This window comes from Hippopotamus amphibius, chromosome 17 (genome assembly GCF_030028045.1).
Source record: "Hippopotamus amphibius kiboko isolate mHipAmp2 chromosome 17, mHipAmp2.hap2, whole genome shotgun sequence".
NCBI classification, from domain to species: Eukaryota; Metazoa; Chordata; class Mammalia; order Artiodactyla; family Hippopotamidae; genus Hippopotamus; species Hippopotamus amphibius.
The window spans coordinates 9,125,308-9,144,663 of record NC_080202.1 but is presented as its reverse complement, the minus strand read 5'-3'; the positions used below and the strand labels follow the sequence as shown (position 1 = coordinate 9,144,663).

The 19,356-nt window shown below is 44.6% G+C and overlaps 1 protein-coding gene and 1 pseudogene across 1 annotated transcript; one reads left to right on the top strand and one right to left on the bottom strand.

Annotated features, from left to right (window-relative positions):
• Positions 1–7,836: 7,836 nt before the first annotated feature.
• On the bottom strand, positions 7,837–10,453 carry LOC130840620 (C-type lectin domain family 10 member A-like). Its single transcript, XM_057716302.1, has 9 exons — positions 10,387–10,453; positions 9,719–9,835; positions 9,307–9,411; positions 9,154–9,225; positions 8,968–9,039; positions 8,745–8,831; positions 8,501–8,652; positions 8,130–8,236; positions 7,837–7,993 (listed from the first exon to the last, which is right to left on the bottom strand). Exons 1-9 carry the CDS (start codon positions 10,451–10,453, stop codon positions 7,837–7,839), a joined length of 936 nt encoding a protein of 311 aa, XP_057572285.1.
• An 8,361-nt stretch (positions 10,454–18,814) lies between these two features.
• LOC130840569 (40S ribosomal protein S15a-like) lies at positions 18,815–19,209 on the top strand (annotated as a pseudogene).
• Positions 19,210–19,356: the final 147 nt, after the last annotated feature.

Sequence of the window (19,356 nt, the reverse complement as noted above, 5' to 3'; positions counted from 1 at the left end):
AATCAAAAAATGGGCAGAAGGCGTAAATAGACACTTCTCTAAAGAGGACATACAGATGGCCAACAAGCACATGAAAAGATGCTCAACGTCGCTCATTGTTAGAGAACTGCAAATCGAAATCACAATGAGATATTACCTCACACTGGTCAGAATGGCTATCATTGAAATGTCTACAAATAACAAATGCTGGAGAGGGTGTGGAGGAAAGGGAAGCTTTGTTCATTGTTGGTGGGAATGTAAATTGGTGCAGCTACTATGGAAAACGGCATGGAGGTTCCTTAAAAAACTAAAACTAGAGCTACCATATGATCAAGCAATCCCATTCTCAGGTATATATCTAGAAAAGATGAAAAATCTAATTTGAAAAGATACACGCACCCTGATGTTCATTGCAGTATTACTTACAATATCCTAGATATGGAAACAACCCAAGTGCCCCTCAGCAGGAGACTGGCTTAAGAAGATGTAGTATATATAGACACAATGGAATAGAAAAGGAATGAAATACTGCTATTTGCAGGAACATGGATGGAGCTAGAGAACATCATACTAAAAGTGAAGTGTCAGAGAAAGACAAATATTATATGATATCACTTATATGTGGAATCTAAAAAATAATACAAATGAATCTATATACAAAACAGAAACAGACTCACAGACCTAGAAAACAAACCTATGGTTACCAAAAGGGAAAGGGAGTGGCGTGGGGATAAATTAGGAGTATGGGATCAAGAGATACAAACTACTATACATAAAATGGATAAGTAACAAGGATTTACTGTGTAGCACAGGGAACCATATTCAATGTCGTGTAACAACTTTAATGGAAAATAATCTGAAAATATATATATATATATAACTGAATGACTTTGTTATACACCTGGAACTAACACAATATTGTAATATCAACTATAGTTCAACTGAAAAAAAAAAATGATTTGGCTTCCCTAACCTCAGAGTGGCTCTGCTGTGATGCAAACTCACTGCACCTGCAGCATTCACTGGGGCCCCTCTGCATCCCCTCCCCTTGGGCTTGGGAGACAAGGGAATTGAAACAAACACGAGGCTCACACTGTTTGCTCTATTGTGAATAATAAAGTCTTTTATGTCTGACCCAGGGTGTCAGATCTTCAGCTCATACCTATAAAGTGATGGCAGACTAGCTCACTAGCTTACAAGTAGGGCAAAAAATCAGACCCTTCCAAGGAAATCTCACACTCTCCATATTTCTTAACTTGGGTTATGTTAAAAAAAAATTCATTTTGCCACTTTAAAAAGTGTAAAAGGAACGTGTGTGGCTACAGGGGGGTGTATTTGTGTGATCATGAGGCTTGTTGGATTTCTAGACCCTGGTATGTGACAAACAGGTCTCAATCACCTGCCTCCCAGCTTTGTGTGTGAAATGTATTACTTTGACAGTTATAATTAATCAAAGTGGTGGAGACTATTGAAACTGATGGCAAAGAAACAGGAATGTGTGTGCAAGGAAACGTGGTATTTTTGTTTATCAAGGAAAAAAAGAGTAGTTTTTCCCCTAAAGTGTTTAGTTGTTCTAGAATGTGCAAAATGATAAGGATAAAACCTGGGTGGATAAAAGAAATTGTAGAAGGTTTGTGAAATGAAATTTATTTTCCTTGGATTTTATATAATACCTATAAACAATGGCACTAAAAAGAAGGAATGGAATGTATTAAAACTGGCAAGATTGGTTTTATTTTGAGTTTATTAATAACATTTTTTAAGTATGAGAATACTTTCCCTCCAAATATTACATTAATGCAAGGCTAAAAGCTATTTTTTTCTCTGTTAGAATAACAAATTGGTCTGCTCTCAACAATAGTAAAAGTCATCATCTTGTATTTGGTCTGCTGAGAGAGTAGAGATTATATATCTCATCACAATAACTTTTTTTGCTTTATACTGAATTTGTTACATCCTTGCTTATTAAAACCAACAAGCAAAAGCTCCTCACTGCTGAATGTCAAGGTTTCTTACAATTGTGTTACTTTCTGCTATTTTTATTTTTTAATTATTTCACTGTCACCCTTGTAGAAACCTCAACCATTCTTTATTCCAGCATTCATGCTACTATCCTAATCAGGTAATCAACTTGTCTGATAAGTTTAATTTTGCCTTCTCAAGATCAGACCTTAAATTCAGAAAAATAAAATTCGGAAGGTATCTTTCACCCTAAACAATTTTGGAGGTTCCCCAGAAGGCCACTGGATCACTACAAAGGTATTCTTCTTTTCCTTTAGAGAGAGACGTTAACCAAAAAAAAAAAAAAAAAAAGGTTCATTTGGTGTGCACCATATTCTTAAGTATCTCACCACTATTTTAAGAGCTCTATGGGAGGGCTGTTCAATCAAAGGGGAATTCAGCCATCCCTGGGTTAATATGTATTGGCAAAGTGTTGGTAGTAATGTACACGTTTCAGAGACTGTACACTCTACAGATTGGAAGGTGCATAAAATGTTCTTCCTCTTTGGGAAACATACATCAAATCCTCCTAAAATAGTTCTGTATTATATTCAATAGATAACATTCTTCTCCACTATGATACTGCTGGTTATTACAATAAATTAACTGTAGCCATTCAACCTTATCCATCTATAAGCTGTTTCCTTCTGCTGCTTACCTGAAGACCCTGTTAGTAGCTATATAGTTTTAAAAAAAATCTTTGGGCTTCCTAGGTGGCGCAGTGGTTGAGAATCCGCCTGCCAGTGTAGGGAACGTGGGTGTGAGCCCTGCTCCAGGAAGATCCCACATGCCGCGGAGCAACTAAGCCCGTGTGCCACAACTATTGAGGCTGCGCTTTAGAGCCCGTGAGCCACAGCTATTGAACCCTGTGCTGCAACTACTGAAGCCCACTCGCCTAGAGCCCATGCTCCGCAACAAGAGAAGCCATGGCAATGAGGAGCCTGTGCACCACAACGAAGAGTAGCCCCCACTCACCGCAATTAAAGAAAGTCCACACACAGCAAAAAACACCCAACATAGCCAAATAAATAAATAAATAAATAAATAAATAAATTTATTAAAAAAAAATCTTCAACAAAGAAGCGTAGTCTGAAAGCCTCAGGAAAGGCATGGTACCAAGAATTTTTAAATACTGTTATTTCAAGGTATACACTCAGGAGTTTGGGCTTCTGAGCAGACGCTGCTTATGTAACTGTCAGTTCCACCATCAGACTGAGTCAGGATTTCCAGGACTATTCTAGTCTGGACACAGAGAAATTCATGAGACTTGAATGCTGACCCAACAACCAGCAGAACAAGAATTAATTAAGTGGGACTGCATAAACTGACGAGGGAAGTGACCTGGCAGTTATTGGTTTGGAATATTATTGGTGTTGTTTTAATGTTCTGTGCCCTTGGGTGCACTGGGTTCCAAGTTTTGGTGCCCACAGAACTAGCTGGGTGCCTCTGCTCCTTATGGAATCTCTTGCACACTGGGCAGTGTATTCTGGACCCATCAGTTCCAGGTCCCCTCAGAGCATTTTCCATCAAGACCTCTCTCTGCTCCATCCTGATGATTTTCACGTGAAGCTGGTGGGCAGGGTAAAGTGAAGGGGTGCTGCTTCCTGGCAGCTAAATTTTGGTTTTCCCATACCGTCTCTCTGACATCACCCTCTTTATTTTTTTTAATGTTTAGTGACTTCATTTTTTTTAAAAAATTTTTACTACTTATTTTTATTTATTGGCTGTGTTGAGTCTTCTTTGCTGTGCACAGGCTTCCTGTACTTCCAGAGAGCAGGGGCTACTCTTCATTGCCGTGCATGGTCTTCTCATTGCAGTGGCTTCTCTTGTTGCAGAGCACGGGCTCTAGGCACGCGGCCTTCAGTAGTTGTGGAGCATGGGCTCCTCATTAGTTATGGTTCACGGGCTCTAGAGCGCAGGCTCAGTAGTTGTGACACATGGGCTTAGTTGCTCCATGGCATGTGGGATCTTCCTGGAGCAGGGATCGAACCCATGTCCCCTGCACCAGCAGGTGGATTCTTAACTACTGTGCTACCAGGGAAGCCCACCCTCTTTATTTTTAATTAACACTAATTGAGACCCTCCTATATGCCAGGCAGTTTTCTGGATGCCAGTACAGTAATGAATGGGTCCTATCCTCTCTTAATGGGAACATTTAGCTATGAGCTGGTCCTCTGTGACTGAGTTGCTTCCCCTGGTATGCTAGATTGACTGAAAAATAGCAGTTTCCACCCCTTTCTATACCCATTCTCTACACAATATGGCTTTGTAGTTCCTTCCATCAGAAGGTGGAGTCTATTTCCCAACTCTCTGAATCTGGGCTGCCTTGTGATCTACTTTGGCTAATAGGATGCAGCAGAAGTGATGCTTCAGTTCCAAAGCTAAGGCTCCAGAGTCTTTGCATTCTTCCAATTACTCTCTTGGAACCCTGCTCAAATACTATGCAAACAAACCCAGGCTAGCCTAACATGGTCCAGTCATCCCCATTGCCTCAGCCCATAGCCAGCCAAATGTCAGACATGGCAGTGAGGCTAATCCTAGACCAGCCAGCTCCCAGCCAACCCACCACAAATGCATGAACCAGCCCAGCTAAGATGAGCCATACCTGGCCAGACCAAAAAACCACCCAGCTAACCTATAGACTTGTGAGCATAATAAATGCTTGTTTTAAGCCACTGAGCATTGGGATAGTTTGTTACATAGCAATAGCTAACCAATACACCAGGGAATCTTACCTACTTTTCCCAACAACTCTGGGATCTTCAAAGAAATGAAAGAACTGCCTTTCCTTATCATCCTAAGTTTACACAACTTTTAAGTGACAGAAAAACAACTGAATGCAAATCTATGTAAGATGAAAATGTTCTTTTCACAATAACACAGGACTTTCCAAGGCCTCACGTAGCTTCTCCATTCTGCGATTTTAAGGTTGTTAAAAATCAGGTGACATGAAATACATCAGGTTTCACAAAAGAGTACATACTGTGTGATTTCATTTATATGAAATTCTGGAGTAGGCAAAACCAATCAATGGTGAAAGAAAGAAGATCATTAGTGGCCTGAGGACAAGTAAATGGGTTAGACTGTAAAGGGGTAGAAGGGAAATTTGGGGGGTGATGGAAAATGTTCTGTCTCTATTGGAGTGGTAGTTCCCTAGGTATTCATACTTGTCAAAGTCATCTCTACTCTTCAAGTGGGTGCACTTTATTGTGTAAGAATTATGCCTCAATTAAGCTGGCTTTTAAGGTTAAAAAAAAGTCGGGTCAGTAAGGATGTGGAGAAAAAGAAACCCTTATGCACTGTTGGTGGGAATATAAACTGGTGTAGCCAGTATGCAAAGCAATATGGAAGTTCCTCAAAAAATTAAAAATAGAACTACCATATGATCCAGCGATTCCACTTCTAGGTTTATATCCAAGGGAAATGAAAACAGGATATCAAAGAGACACCTGCACACCCATGTTCATTGGCACCTTATTCATAATAGTCGAGATATGGAGACAACCTAAGTGTCTGTCAGTGGATGAATGGATAAAGGATAATATAATAGTACATCATATATCCATTATATATATATATATAAAATGATAGAATATTATTCAGCCAGGAGAAGGAAGGAAATTCTGCCATTTGCAACAATACGGATGGAACTTGAGGGCATTTATACCAAGTGATACAAGCCAGACAGAAAAAGACAATACTGCATAGTATCACTTATATGTAGAATTTTTTAAAAAAAAAAAGAAAAGTCACATTCATAGACAGAAAGTAGAAAAATGGTTGCCAGGGGCTGGGGGTTGGGGGGAACATGGACAGGTTTCAGCTATAAGATGAATAGGGTCTAAAACTCTAATGTAAAACACGGTGACCATGTGACTGACAAGGGATTAATCTCCAAAGTTTACAAACAGCTCATGCAGGTCAATATCAAAAAAACAAACAACCCAATGAAAAAATGGGCAGAAGACCTAAATAGACATTTCTCCAAAGAAGACATACAGATGGCCAAGAGGTGCATGAAACGATGTTTGACATCACTAATTATTAGAGAAACGCAAATCAAAACTACAGTGAGCTATCACCTCACACCAGTCAGAAGGGCCATCGTCAAAAAGTCTACAAAAAATAAATGCTGGAGAGGATGTAGAGAAAAGGGAACCCTCCTACAGTACTGGTGGGAATGTACGTTGGTACAGCCACTATGGAAAACAGTATGGAGGTTCCTAAAACTAAAAATAGGAAATTTCCTGGTGGTCCAGTGGTTAGGACTCCACACTCTCACTGTCAAGGGCCCAGGTTTGATCCCTGGTGGGGGAACTAAGATCCCACAAGCTGTGTGGCAGGGCCAAAAAATAAAAATAAAAAAACAGAGAGAAAGAAACTAAAAAATAGAGCTACCATATGATCCAGCAACCCCACTCCTGGGCATGTATCTGGAGAAAAACATGGTTCAACAGGATACATGCACCCCAGTGTTCATCGCTGTGCTGTTTACAATAACCAAGACATGGAAGCAACCTGAATGTCCATTGACAGATGAATGGATAAAGAAGATGTGGTACATATACACAATGGAATATTACTCAGCCATTAAAAATAATGAAATAAGGCCAGTTGTAGCAACTGGATGGGCTTGGAGATTGTCATACTAAGTGAAGTAAGTCAGGCAGGGAAAGACGAATATCATATAATATTGCTTATATGCAGAATCTTTTAAAAAAATGATAGAAATGAACTTATTTACAAAACAGAAACAGATTCATAGACTTTGAGAACAAACCTATGGTTACCAGGAGGCAAGGGTGGGAGAGATAGATAGATTGAGAGTTTGGGATTGACGTGTACACACTACTATATTTAAAAGAGATAAAAAATTTTAAAAATAGGCTTCCTAGGTGGCGCAGCGGTTGAGAATCCGCCTGCCAATGCAGGGGACACGGGTTCGATCCCTGCTCCAGGAAGATCCCACATGCCGCGGAGCAACTAAGCCAGTGTGCCACAACTATTGAGCCTGCGCTTTAGAGCCCGTGAGCCACAACTATTGAGCCCACGTGCTGCAACTACTGAAGCCCACTCGCCTAGAGCCTGTGCTCCCGCAACAAGAAAAGCCACGGCAATGAGGAGCCTGCGCACCGTGACGAAGAGTAGCCCCCACTCACTGCAGCTAAAAAGAAAGCCCGCACACAGCAAAAAAAGACCCAATACAGCCAATAAAATAATAAATAAATTTATAAAAAAAATTTTTTAAATAGATAAAAAATAATAAAATAAAATAGATAACCAACAAAGATCTACTGTATAGAGCAAGGAATTCTGCTCAATACTCTGTAATAACCTACATGGGAAAAGAATTTGAAAAAGAATAGATCCACGTATATGTATAACTGACTCCCTTTGCTGTACACCTTAAACACAACATTGTTAATCAACTACTAGCCAATATAAAATAAAAAAAATTTTAATAAAACACAGCGACCATAGTTGATAACATTGTATTGTATAGTTGAAATTTGCTAAGAGAGTAGAACTTAAGCGTTCTCACCTAAAAAAATAGATAAATATGTGAGGTTATGGATACATTCATTAACTAGATGGGGGAATCCTTTCACAACGTACACGTATCAAATCACGATGCACACTTAAAATATCTTACAATTTTGTATGTCAATTATAGCTCAATACAGCAGAAATTTTAAAAAATACCTTAGGAACTCTAGATTGTCTTTTAAAAGTTAAGGGGGGAAAAGAAAGAACTCAAAATGATGCTCCAATCTCCCGGGGCTTATTCTTCTCCCACAAGGAGAAGAGTCCCCCTCCCCCAGCCCTGCCATTTCCTTGGCCTGGTGGTCCACTCTCCTAGCTGGCCTTGCTCAGCCCAGCCTCGCAGATCCAGTGGTAGGGTCTCTGGCAGGCGTCGTCATTCCACATGCCATCGGGATAGAAGTGGGCACAGTCCTCGCCCCCACCCAGCTCGTGCCCGTGCCAGTTGTCTGGCTGGCCTGGCTTCCAGTTCCTGAGGGGAGAGGACAACAGCCCGCTAAGAAGATCAGATGGAACAGAACCCAGGTCGGGGAGAAGGGGCTGCGGGCCAGACCCTGAAGGAGCAGAGCTGAAGGACCGAGAAGGGCACAGAGATCCAGGGCACTCACTTCAAGTTGGTCTCATAGTCCATGCCATCCGCCCATTTCCAGACTCCATCGGGATCACTGAGGCCCATCCAGGTGAAGGAGGGGCCTAGATGAGCCTGGACAAAATCCTGGGATGACAGAAGAGCAGTGGTGACTTCTCCCCACCCCGGCCAACTCCTTGGTCTAGCAGTTCTGAACTTCATGTGTTCATTAAACCCACGGAGGAGATTCGGGGTGTTTATCCCAACGCCGGGGCCAATGAAACCTCTGAGGGTCTGGCTCAGATGGCAGTCGCTGTTAAAGCTCTCCAGGTGATACCAACGTGCAGTCACAGCTGAGAAGCATTTCTTTCACTGGGATGTGTCTTGGGACCTGCGCTCCAGGGGCCTCACCTGTTCCTCTCTGGAGTTGATGACCACCAGGTGGGCGCCCTCCAGCTGGCAGTACTTCTCAGCCTCGGGCCAGGGCTTCCCCGAGGAAGAGAACCAGTAGCATTTGCCTTCATACTCCAGCCAATTGGTTGGACAGCAGTTATTTTGCGAGCCTAAGGGGTCGGGGTGGGAGGGTCTGCGATGCTGCCCGGCGGCACGTGGGTGGCCGGCATGCCCCACGCAGCCCCCACGGCGCAGCCCTCACCGTTGCCTTTGAGAGCAGCCACCTTACAGGTCAGGGAGTTCAGGTTATTGACCAGCTGCTGGACTCGCAGGAACATGTCGGAATAACCTGGGACGCACACAGATGGGCAGTGGGTGTGGCTTCTGCTCCTCGAGTCCCAGGAAACCAGAGGTCCGTGCCCAGGCCCGGGCCCAGCCTGGGAACCCCCTCGTCCTCCCACATGCCTCACGCCCAGGGGCCTGACCTGCCATGAGTTCCCGCTGCTGTTTCTCCAGCCTGCTCTCCAGAGAAAGCACCTTGTCGTTCAAGCTACAGGCTGGAGGGGAGGACACTCAGTACCACGTGACTGCTCCCAGTCCCCATCTCCCCCCTCCCGAGAGCCCGGCCCTGGCCCTCACCCCTCCACACACTCTCAGGGAGGGTCTCTCACCTGCTTGCCGTTCCTGCTTGTGACTTTCCACCTCAGCTTTCAGAGCGGTTACCATTTTTTGCAAACTGCCGCCTGGAGGACCCAGGGACTCAGGCGGTCAGCGTGAGTCAGCCCTGACCGCTCCCCCACCCCAGTCCGGAGCCCTTTCCACACCAGCCTCACCCTGGGAGTTCAGTGCCCGGACATTAGCCATCGCGTGTGACGTGAAGTTGCTGAAAGTTGTTCTCAGAGTTGCCAGGTCCCTCTGAAACTTGGAATCTGATCGGGTGATGGGACAGGCAGTGCCGGGGGTTATCAGGTGCTCCCTGGGCCAGCACTGGGCAGGGCACTCGATGTGCATTGCCTCATTGGGTCCCTACAGTGACCCCACCCAGCGGGACAGGCATTATTGTTACCCAGTATCACAGGTGAGGAAACTAAGGCTCAGAGAGGGGACAGAATTTGACTACATTCCCCAACTGATGTGACAGGGCCAGCCGTCATCCTCACTTAGCACTCTCGCCATCAGCGCCCCCACCACACACCCCGTGATTTCTCCCTTCCCTGCCCACCCTGTGCCCCTCACTTTGGGATCCAATCACACAGATGCCGACCAGCAGGAGGAGGCCGAGGCCCAGGGACAGCAGGAGGGGGCGGGGCCCGGAGAGGAGCCGCTGCAGGAAGGTCTGGGGGCGAGGCGGCCCTGCAGGAGGAGAGGGTGTCAGGATGAGAAGGCCCAGGACTTGAGAGAGATGGGGAAGGGGACAGGGCCTCATGGAGGAGGCTGGTGCAAGGAGGCTGCACAAGGACAGTTGTGGGCGGGGGACGTCCTGGCCTCTGATCCCTCATGGCCCAAGTGCTCAGTCATGTGGGCCCCTCACACCCCTGGCGACACATGGACACAAAGACACACAGACAGGGGATGATGGCAATGTGTAAGGTCCTGTCATCAGAACTGGGGGACGTGGCAGGAGGACCTCAAGAGAGGTGGCGACTACCAAGCCCTTAGCAGGTTCACACTCATTAGTGAAAACAGGTTGGAAAGTGGGTTTACCCTCATGCCCTTTCCCAGAGCATAGGAAGCCAGGCCTGCTGTGGACCTTGAATTCCGTTCATATTGGGGCCCCCAGAGGCTGAGGCCTAACCCCTTCAGAGTGAGGGACTGCACCAGTACATACAGTAGAGATGCACATATGACATCTAAACATATTCAGAGGAGATTTTTAGGAAAGACCGTTTCTCCATTCCTCTTACCATCTGTAACCCCCTGGCTTTTCTTCTCACTCTCCAAGTACTGGAGATCTTCATACTTCACTGACATGCTTGGACCAACACGACCTCTGAGGCTGTCGGAGCTGAAGCGGAGGCCGGGCCAATGGCCAGGCTGGGGCAGGAGCTGGGATAAAGGCGGAGGCTGGGACCAAGCACGAGCTGCGGACAGGGCTGGAGATGAGGGAAGAGAAGGAACCCGGGGTCAAGGCTAGGAACAGGGATGGGCTTGGCTTTGCAGCTCAGGTCAGAAGTGGGGCCAGGATTGGGCTTTGAGCTAGGGTCAGGTTGTGTTTGAGGTTGACGGTGAAGGTAAAGTTGGAGCTAATTGTATTGCTAGGACTGGGTCCAACATCGGAACTGGAATTGAGGTTATGTCTTCTGCTACGATTGGGGTCAGTACTCATGTTGAAGCCGTGGATGGAGCTGGACCAAAGCTTGGTGCTGAAGTTGGACATAGAAAGGAGTTGAGGTTCAAGCTTGGTTGGGGGCTGGTGTTAAGATTGAAGCTGACTCTGGGGTTGAAGCTGCCACTGGGGTTAAAGGAGGAGCTGGGGTTGGTATGGGGTTTGGGCTATGGCTGGTGTGGGGGCTAAAGACAGGGCTGGAACTGGGCTAGGGAAGGGGTTGAGTGTGAGTCTCAGTTTGTGACTGAGGTCGTAGCTGCCATAATTCAATTCACATCCAGGGAAGGGAATAGTCTAAAATCTCCACTGGGTCATTAAATCCCCAAGCTGCCCATATACATATATATATATATACATATATATATATATCTTCAAGCATTCAGTCCCACATAAGACCCACAGTCCCCTCTCCCTGCTTTCTCTGGCATCCTTCCTGACCTCTTAGTCTCACCTGCATCCCAGCCTGCTTACCTGTGAAAAGTTGAGAGGCTGTGATTCTTGAGTTCTTTGTGCAGCAAGGACCAGAGTTGGAAAAAACTAAATCCTGGAGAGTTGACCGAAGGAGGAGCCACCTAAGTGACCGGACCTGCCGGTCTTTGTGTCTGAAAGACCAGGAGTCTGTGATCTGGGAATCCCCCACTTCCTTGATTGGCGCGGTAAATAACAAGAAGGAATTGAAATTGAAACGCAGGCAGAGATGGTGTGCGTGGAGTAGCTGGATACGGGGCCAGTTCTGCTCTCCCCTTTCAGGGAGTGTCTACTTCCTTTCTGCTTCTTTTCAGCTCCCCTGACTTCCTCAGTTTTACCATTTGGGAGAGAAGCATTGGACCAGAAGGAACCAGAGGTGCAGTCTGCCCCACTCCTCCTTTCACTTCCTGCATCTGAAGACCTCAGAATTGTCAGTGTCTCCATCACTGCAAACCCAGGTCCAGATGAGCCCATATCTCTGCTCTTGCCCAATCCTGACCTGGGGTCCCTGGAATCTGAGCTTCCTCTGGGGCCTCAGCCATCAAGTTCCCCCAGCTCTGGCCAGTTCTCCCACTACATTCCGAAGGAGGGAATGAGGGAAGGAGGGGAGCGGGTGGCAGAGAGTAGGATTTCCTGGCCGGAATGGGAGGGGAGGAGCTGGGGGAAAGAATAGAAATTATTGAGCAGGCAAATCTGTGATGAGGACTGTGCCAGACAATTGCATTAACCATTCAGTTCCCACAAGAACCTTGGGAGGAATTTTGGATGATGGACTTAGGCTCAGAGCCATTGTGTGACTTGCCCAAGATCACACGCCTGGTAAGCAGAAGAGCCAGAATTCCAGCCCAGTGCTGCCCGACGCCTAGCCTGGGCTCTCTCCACATACGCTGTCTTCACGAAAGGGATTCCATTTAAACCTGCCAACTCTGTAAATCCCTCTAAGGGGGCTGCCTTGAATTCCCACATGCAATCTTTTCAATAGGAAATATTCTTAATGTCTTAAAAGCAAATACATTTCAGATTCTATTTTCTAATTAAACGGGACTGTGTTCTGCTACTTGCTTTTTAAAATTCATTTAACAATGTATCAGAAACATTTTGCTGCATCAGTTCATAAAATATCCTTTATTCCTTTCTCATCTTCATCTCATTTCATAATCTGTGCCAGAATTTATTGACTAAGCTTTTTCCTATTGATAAACATTTAGGTTATTTCTTGCTTTGCTTTTATCTGGTATCCGGTATTTTAATTAGTATTTGTTACAGGTTGGGTTTTTGGAAGCCAATGCTGAGACTGAATTTGGGGTGCAGTCTATTATTAGGGATCAACACCTGTGAAAGGAAGGGGACTAAAGAAGGAGGGGGCACAGGGAGAAGATACATAGCTGCAAAGACCCCACAAAGCTTTAGCCCACCCAACAGGGGCTTCTGGGAGTTCAAACCACATTGCCTGTCAGAGCTGCCCATCACTGGCCTGAACCAGGGCCTTTGTTACCTGACCTTGTTCAGTTACCAGATGCGGCCACCACAGTAGGGGAGGGGCCTCAGGGGAGATGGCTGTGTACACAGGTTACACTGCCCACGACTGGGCACCAAGTCCTTCCTGGAAAGCAGGTCTGGGGCTCTTATCTCTGTGTCTACCCCAGCACTGCATTAGTTTCACACCTTAATTGGGGATAATCAACATTTTTGCATTATTGAATCTTTCCCATCAACAAGTATTTATTGGGTGTTGATAAAAGAAATATTCACATACTGAGGTATGGGGAAGTCGTTTTGGTTTTTTCATGAGTTAACTTGAATTTTATGCCAGCTGAAACAGTCTGTTTGTGGCCTATCAAACATACATTGTACACCTGCTTTAATTATTAAAGGAAAGGGTACACAGACCAGAAGTAAAGAATGCCCATGTTAAAAATAAAGATTAAATGCCTCTCTTCCTGGGACACGAATACTGGTCCTCCTTTGATGATAAGACTCCCTTCCCAGGTGTCAAGGCTGTACTGACTCATTGTGTACGTTCTGGCTTTTTTGAAACCTCGAAGAAATGTATCCCTGACTTATTTAATGTTCTTTGTTCTGACAAAATATGAAACTGTGCTGAAAACCATGCTTCTCTGGAGCAGTTTCTCAGCGTGATCTGGGAAGCTGGCTTCCGGGCTATAGTCTTCAGCTTGGCTCAAATAAAAAAAGTCTTTTCTGTTCTTCTTAGTGTTTGTTCATTGATTATTTTCATCAACAGTGTCTACAATATGCCAGGCACCCTCCTTTAGAAGAGGCATCCTTCAGAAGTAAACAAACAGATAAAAAAGACCCTGGTCACAGAGCTTATATTCTAGTGAGTGACAGATAAACAGAATAAGTGAATAAAATATATATAATGTCACACAGTGATAAGTGCTATGGAAGAAAATATAGCAAGGAACTGAGTCAGGTCAATTTTTAACAAGCTGTTAAGACTAAGATGTCAAGAACAGCCTGGGACTTCCCTGGTGGCGCAGTGGTTAAGAATCCACCTGCCAATGCAGGGGACATGGGTTCGATCCCTGGTCCGGGAAGATCTCACATGCCGCAGAGCAACTAAGCCCGTGAGCCACAACTACTGAGCCCATGCTGCAACTACTGAAGCCTGCACGCCTTAGAGCCCATGCTCTGCAACGAAGAGCAGTCCCTGCTCACCGCCCCGTGCTGCAACAAAGACCCAATGCAGCCAAAAAACAAAACAAAACGCAGCCTGACTGGGAAGATGATGTCTGAGCAAAGTCTGAAGGAGGTGAGGGAGAAGTAGATGAGTCACAACAGCAGGAAAACCTGCAGCTCCAGTTCTTTAGGGCCTGTAGGCTATTCTCACAGATTTGCTTTTACTCTGACTTGGAGGGGTAGGCTTTGGAGAAGGAGTCAGAGCAGAGGAGTGAGTGAATTCACATTTCAACTGTAACAATGTGACTACTGTGTTGTGACTTTCATGAAAAGGGACCAGAGTGGCAACCCAGAGTAGGGGGGAGGGATTAATAAGGAGGTTGGGATGAACAAACACACACTACTATATATAAAATAGATAACCAACAAGGACCTACTGTATAGCACAGGGAACTCTACTCAATATTCTGCAATAACCCACATGGGTAAAGAATCTGAAAGAGAATGGATGTATGTATTCGTATAACTGAATCACTTTGCTGTACACCTGAAATTAACACAACATTGTAAGTCAACTATACTCCAATAATTTTTTTTTTTTTTTAAAAAGAGCCATTGTAATATCTGGGTGAGAGATGGTGGTTTGTGCGTGGTGGTGGTGAGAAATGTTTTTATTCTGAACACATTATGAAGGTAGAATTGATAGGATTTTTGCTGATAAGTTGCATGTGGATTTTACACACATACACAAAACAGTTCTCCTTCTAGTCCCCCAAATAAATGAAACTGAGCATTTCCCATAAATTGCTGACTGTCTAGGAAAAACAACTTTCTCCCTGCCTTTGCAATGCTGATGCCCTAAGATCTGTCATGACCTTTCTGCGAATAGGAAAATCATGTGAGAAAGTTCTGTTTTGCCATCAGGAGAAGACCAATAAAAACTTGTTAAAACTGGTAATTGTGCAATATTTTCCTTTGAATACCTGGTGTGGTTTTGTTTCGTAAGCCTGCCCTCCTAAAGTCTGCTTTCCTTACAACGTTTTTGTTTTGAGTTTCAGCAAAGCAGTTTAATTTATATCCATCTTACTCATTCCTTGCAAATATATTTATTATCCACATTGTTCTTCAATTTTCCTCAAAAATTGTAACACAGAGGCTCATATTGTTTACATATCAATCATGATACACACATGTTAAACAGGTCTGAAACAGACATTGGTCCCTATCCTCCTAGGAACCACACACAAAAGAACACAACAAATGAGAATGTAGTCAGATATACTTTCAGTGATACAGAGAATGTTCTCTCATTGATCTGAGGTGGGATTTAAATTTTATAGTACGAAAAGATTAAATATAAATATTAATGATTAATCACGCCCTTATAACTTTTTTGCAAGTAACCTTTTTTTTTTCTTTTTTTTCCCTTTTGTCTCTGAGACTTCTTTCATGGTTGACAATGATAGCTTTCCTCTTCTGCCACCTTTTCCATGATCCCTTACCCTCTCCCAGCACCTCAGCTGGTCAGGATTCTTTTGCCGGGTGGGGTGACTCCAACTTCATTTCTGTAGCATCCAAGTCCATATGGCCCTGTTTTTACTGGGTCACCACAATGCACCATTGACCATTCTATTATTGGACATGGGAGTGCTACGTGCCACCTCAGGGTCTCACGAATTCTAGACTCAGTGCTCTTTTTTCCCGTCATGAAGCAGCAGACTTATTTCCCTTCTTAATCAGAATCAGTCACCTCCAAACGTACAATCACCTATGTCCCCTACCTAGTGCTATAATGAGGAGCCCACATCAGTCAGGATTCAGTCTCATCTTCAAATTGAAACAGAACCAAAGCTGTCTTCCCGCTGGGGGGGTTCTTCCCTTGGGCACTAGAACTTCAAAATTCAATGATCCCTTACGTGGATTATTAGGTGTCAGGTAAGAGGAGACACCACCCTCCTCTGTCCCATGGTTGTGCACGTGGCTGTGGGGGAGAGGGCACCATATTGACCACTGATTTAAGATGTATCCTCACCAATAGCTCAGGCATGATAGGTCATGGAAAGGTAGTGAGACAAGAAATTTATCCCATTTCCAGCCCCTGAGCCCAGAAATAGAAATTTGATGGGTCTTTTCAGATATATTTATATACCTTTAAGAATACACACACATAAGTAGTGAAGTTGTTTTGGTTTTTTTTGTTTTCTAACAGAATCTTCTCTGTAACATGCTTCTGCCTAGAAGTCGGTCTTGAGGATTTTCCCATGTGACTGCTCACCTCCTGTTTAATGGCTGCATGGTGTTCCAGAGTACAGATATTCCAGACTTTCTTTAGTGATTCCCTTGTTGATGCATTTTCGAGATGCTTGTATCTTTGGCTTTTATAAATAATGTTGACATGAATAGGCTTATATATACCTGTTTGTGCTACGAAGCAAATATTTCTCTTAAATATCTAGAAGTAAAAACAACTGAGTAGAAAAAACTATCTTAAATTTTTTAATTGTATAGATACTGTCTATACAATTGCTGAGTAGAAACAACTATCTTAAATGTTTTGATTGTATAGATACCGTCAAACTGCTCTGAAAAGACATTACCAATTTATTTTCTCCCCACCCATTTATAAGGATTTTCATCTATTCCCACCTTCACCAACAAACCTTTAAGTGGTGGCCGGCTGCCCTAGGGGAATCTGCTCCCCTGGACCTCAACCTGCCGCAACTAGCGAAAGCCCATGTGCAGCAAAGAAGACCCAATGCAGACAAAAACAAAAAGAGAGAGAGAGAGAGGATATAAAGATGGAAAATAAGTACATGAAAAGATGCAAGACATTAGCCATCAGAGAAATGTAAATTAAAACCACAGTATATACCACTACACATCTATCAGAATGGCAAAAATTAAATTAAAAAAAAAATAGTGACAGCAACCAAATGCAGGTGAGGATGCGGACAAACCTCTCCTGGAGGTTTTCCATACAAACCCAGGGGAAAACAGGCAGGGAGAAACTCAACACGGGACACAACCAGCAGAATTTGAGCAAGTAACACCAGAATCCTCGTGATGGCCCCAGAGACCAATCACCCGGCTCTCAGCCACATCTCTTATACCATCTCCTTCGCTCTCCCAGGTGAAAGAAGCCTGGTGAGAGCCAGTATCCTGCCCCCACCAAGATGCATCAGTGCTGATCTTTCAGACCCCAGGGTTAAAGGGAACATCCTAAAGAGGGAGGAAATTTCCCATCCAAGGGATCAGGCCTAGAATAGTGTCAGCTCTTTCCGCAGCACATCAAAGATGGAAAACACAGGGTGAGGCCTATGAAACAGAGATGGAAGATCATTTTCAACCTCGAATTCCATATTTCCACAAATGATCAATCTATCCAAAATAGTCCCTCCCCTGCACTCTTTTCCAGGAAGCTACTGGAGGGGATGCTTCAAGAAAACAAGAGAATAAACCAAGAAAGGACACGCGGATCCAGGGAAGAGAGGATCCAGCCCAGGAGAAAGAGGTGGTCCAGGGACTTCCCAGGACAAGGAGGAAGCCTCAAGAAAACTGCTGGCAAGGGGAAGGGAGGGGGAAAGGGGAGGAGGTGGAGGTGCAGAAGTGGATCAACAGGAAGCCTATGGCAGTTTTAACTCATGGGCCGGTTGTGGGCCCCTTACAAGGTCCCTGAGGCCATGATCACAAGCTTTTGTAAATTATGAAGATAAATAACAGACTGTGATCAGTTGAGATGACTACCGTCATTTTCCACTCCAATTTCCCCTCCTTCACACTTCCCTCTGAGTCAGGTGGCCTTGTTTTAATCCAACTAAGAAGCTGGGTTGGAAAGAGGGGTTTTTGTTTTGTTTTTAATAAATTTATTTATTATTCATTTATTTATTGGCTGTGTTGGGTCTTCGTTGCTGCACACAGGCTTTCTTTAGTTGTGGTGAGCAGGGGCTACTCTTCGTTGTGGTGCACGGGCTCCTTATTGCCGTGGCTTCTCTTGTTGCAGAGCTCGGGCTCTAGGCGCGTGGGCTTCAGTAGTTGCAGCACACGGGCTCAATAGCTGTGGCTCACGGGCCTAGTTGCTCCAAGACATGTGGGATCTTCCTGGAGCAGGGATCAAACCCGTGTCCCCTGCATTGGCAGGCGGATTCTTAACCACTGCGCCATCTGGGAAGCCTGGAAAGAGGGGTTTGGCTTGGGTGGAGAGGCACCCTGTTATGTGCTTTGCAGTCACATCATTCGTCCTCAGGGTTGGCTCAGGCATGGCTTTCAGGGTTACTGTTGGCTCTGAGGTGTGCTCCAAGGACAAAGAACAAGATACACTCGAAGGGCCAATATTGCCGGAACAAAGAGTTACAGGACTCCTCTCACTCTGTACAATGCAACCATTGCAATGTCCCAAAACTTTCCCAAGCAGCATGCCACATCCCTTGCCCATCCCTTATAAGGAAAGATATTTGCCCCATTTTTTTCCTGCTCAGCACACTAAAAGTATGCATACTCTGCCCAGTCAGCAGATAACTGCAGGTTTCCTGGTTATAAAAACAGGCAAGCAACCCGTGCTCAGGGTCGACGTTCGCTGGCTACCAGGAAGTCGGCCCCGCTGTTCTTGCAGGGACCCTTCTAATGAACTATCCCCCTTGCATTGTGCCTTGTGTTTGGAAATTCTTTTCCAACCTGCACTCAGACCATGACAACACCCACTGTGTAGACTCATTTGGGGGTGACATGAAGGTGAGCCATGAGCCTCCCTGAAGCACTGACATGAGTAGTAAAGGAGAAACATGCTAGAGGAAACCCTCCATTATTTCTCTTCTATGAAAAGTCACCTTACAACACCTTTGTCCCATGCAGAAATAAATAATAACTGCGCAGCTCTCTTTCCGCCATCTTTCCGTGCCGCCATAATGGTGTACATGAACGTCCTGGCTGATGCTCTCAAGAGTACCAGTGATGCTGACAAGAATGGCAAAAGCCAGGTTCTTATTAGGCATGCTCCCAAGTCATCATCAGGTTTCTAACTGTGATGATGAAGCATGGTTACACTGGCGAAATTGAAATCATCGATGATCACAGGGCTGGGAAAATTGTTGTGAACCTCACAGGCAGGCTAAATAAGTGTGGAGTGATCAGCCCCAGATTTGATGTGCAACTCAAAGATCTAGAAACATGGCAGAATAACCTGCTCTCGTCCCATCAGTTTGGTTTCATGGTACCGACAACCTCAGCTGGCATCATGGACCATGAAGAAGCAACATGAAAACACACAGGAGGGAAAATCCTTGGATCCTTTTTCTAGGGATGTAATACATACTTGCAAATAAAATGCCTCGGAGGAAAAACACAAAACCCAAACCAAAAACAAACCAGAACAGTAAATATGCAGCCAAAAAGTGTGGGGAAAATGGATTTCACAGGTGTGTTGGAAGATTATTAAAAATATTAT

Bases quoted from the DNA above. Each gene is read 5' to 3' on its own strand.
- LOC130840620 (XM_057716302.1), bottom strand. From the start codon at position 10,453: ATGTCAGTGAAGTATGAAGATCTCCAGTACTTGGAGAGTGAGAAGAAA. The intron at 9,226-9,306 runs GTGTGGAAAGGG...TGGGTCCTCCAG, and splicing joins GAACTCCCAGGGTGAGGCTG to GCGGCAGTTTGCAAAAAATG. The intron at 9,040-9,153 runs GTGAGAGACCCT...CCTCCCCTCCAG, and splicing joins CAAGCAGGAACGGCAAGCAG to CCTGTAGCTTGAACGACAAG.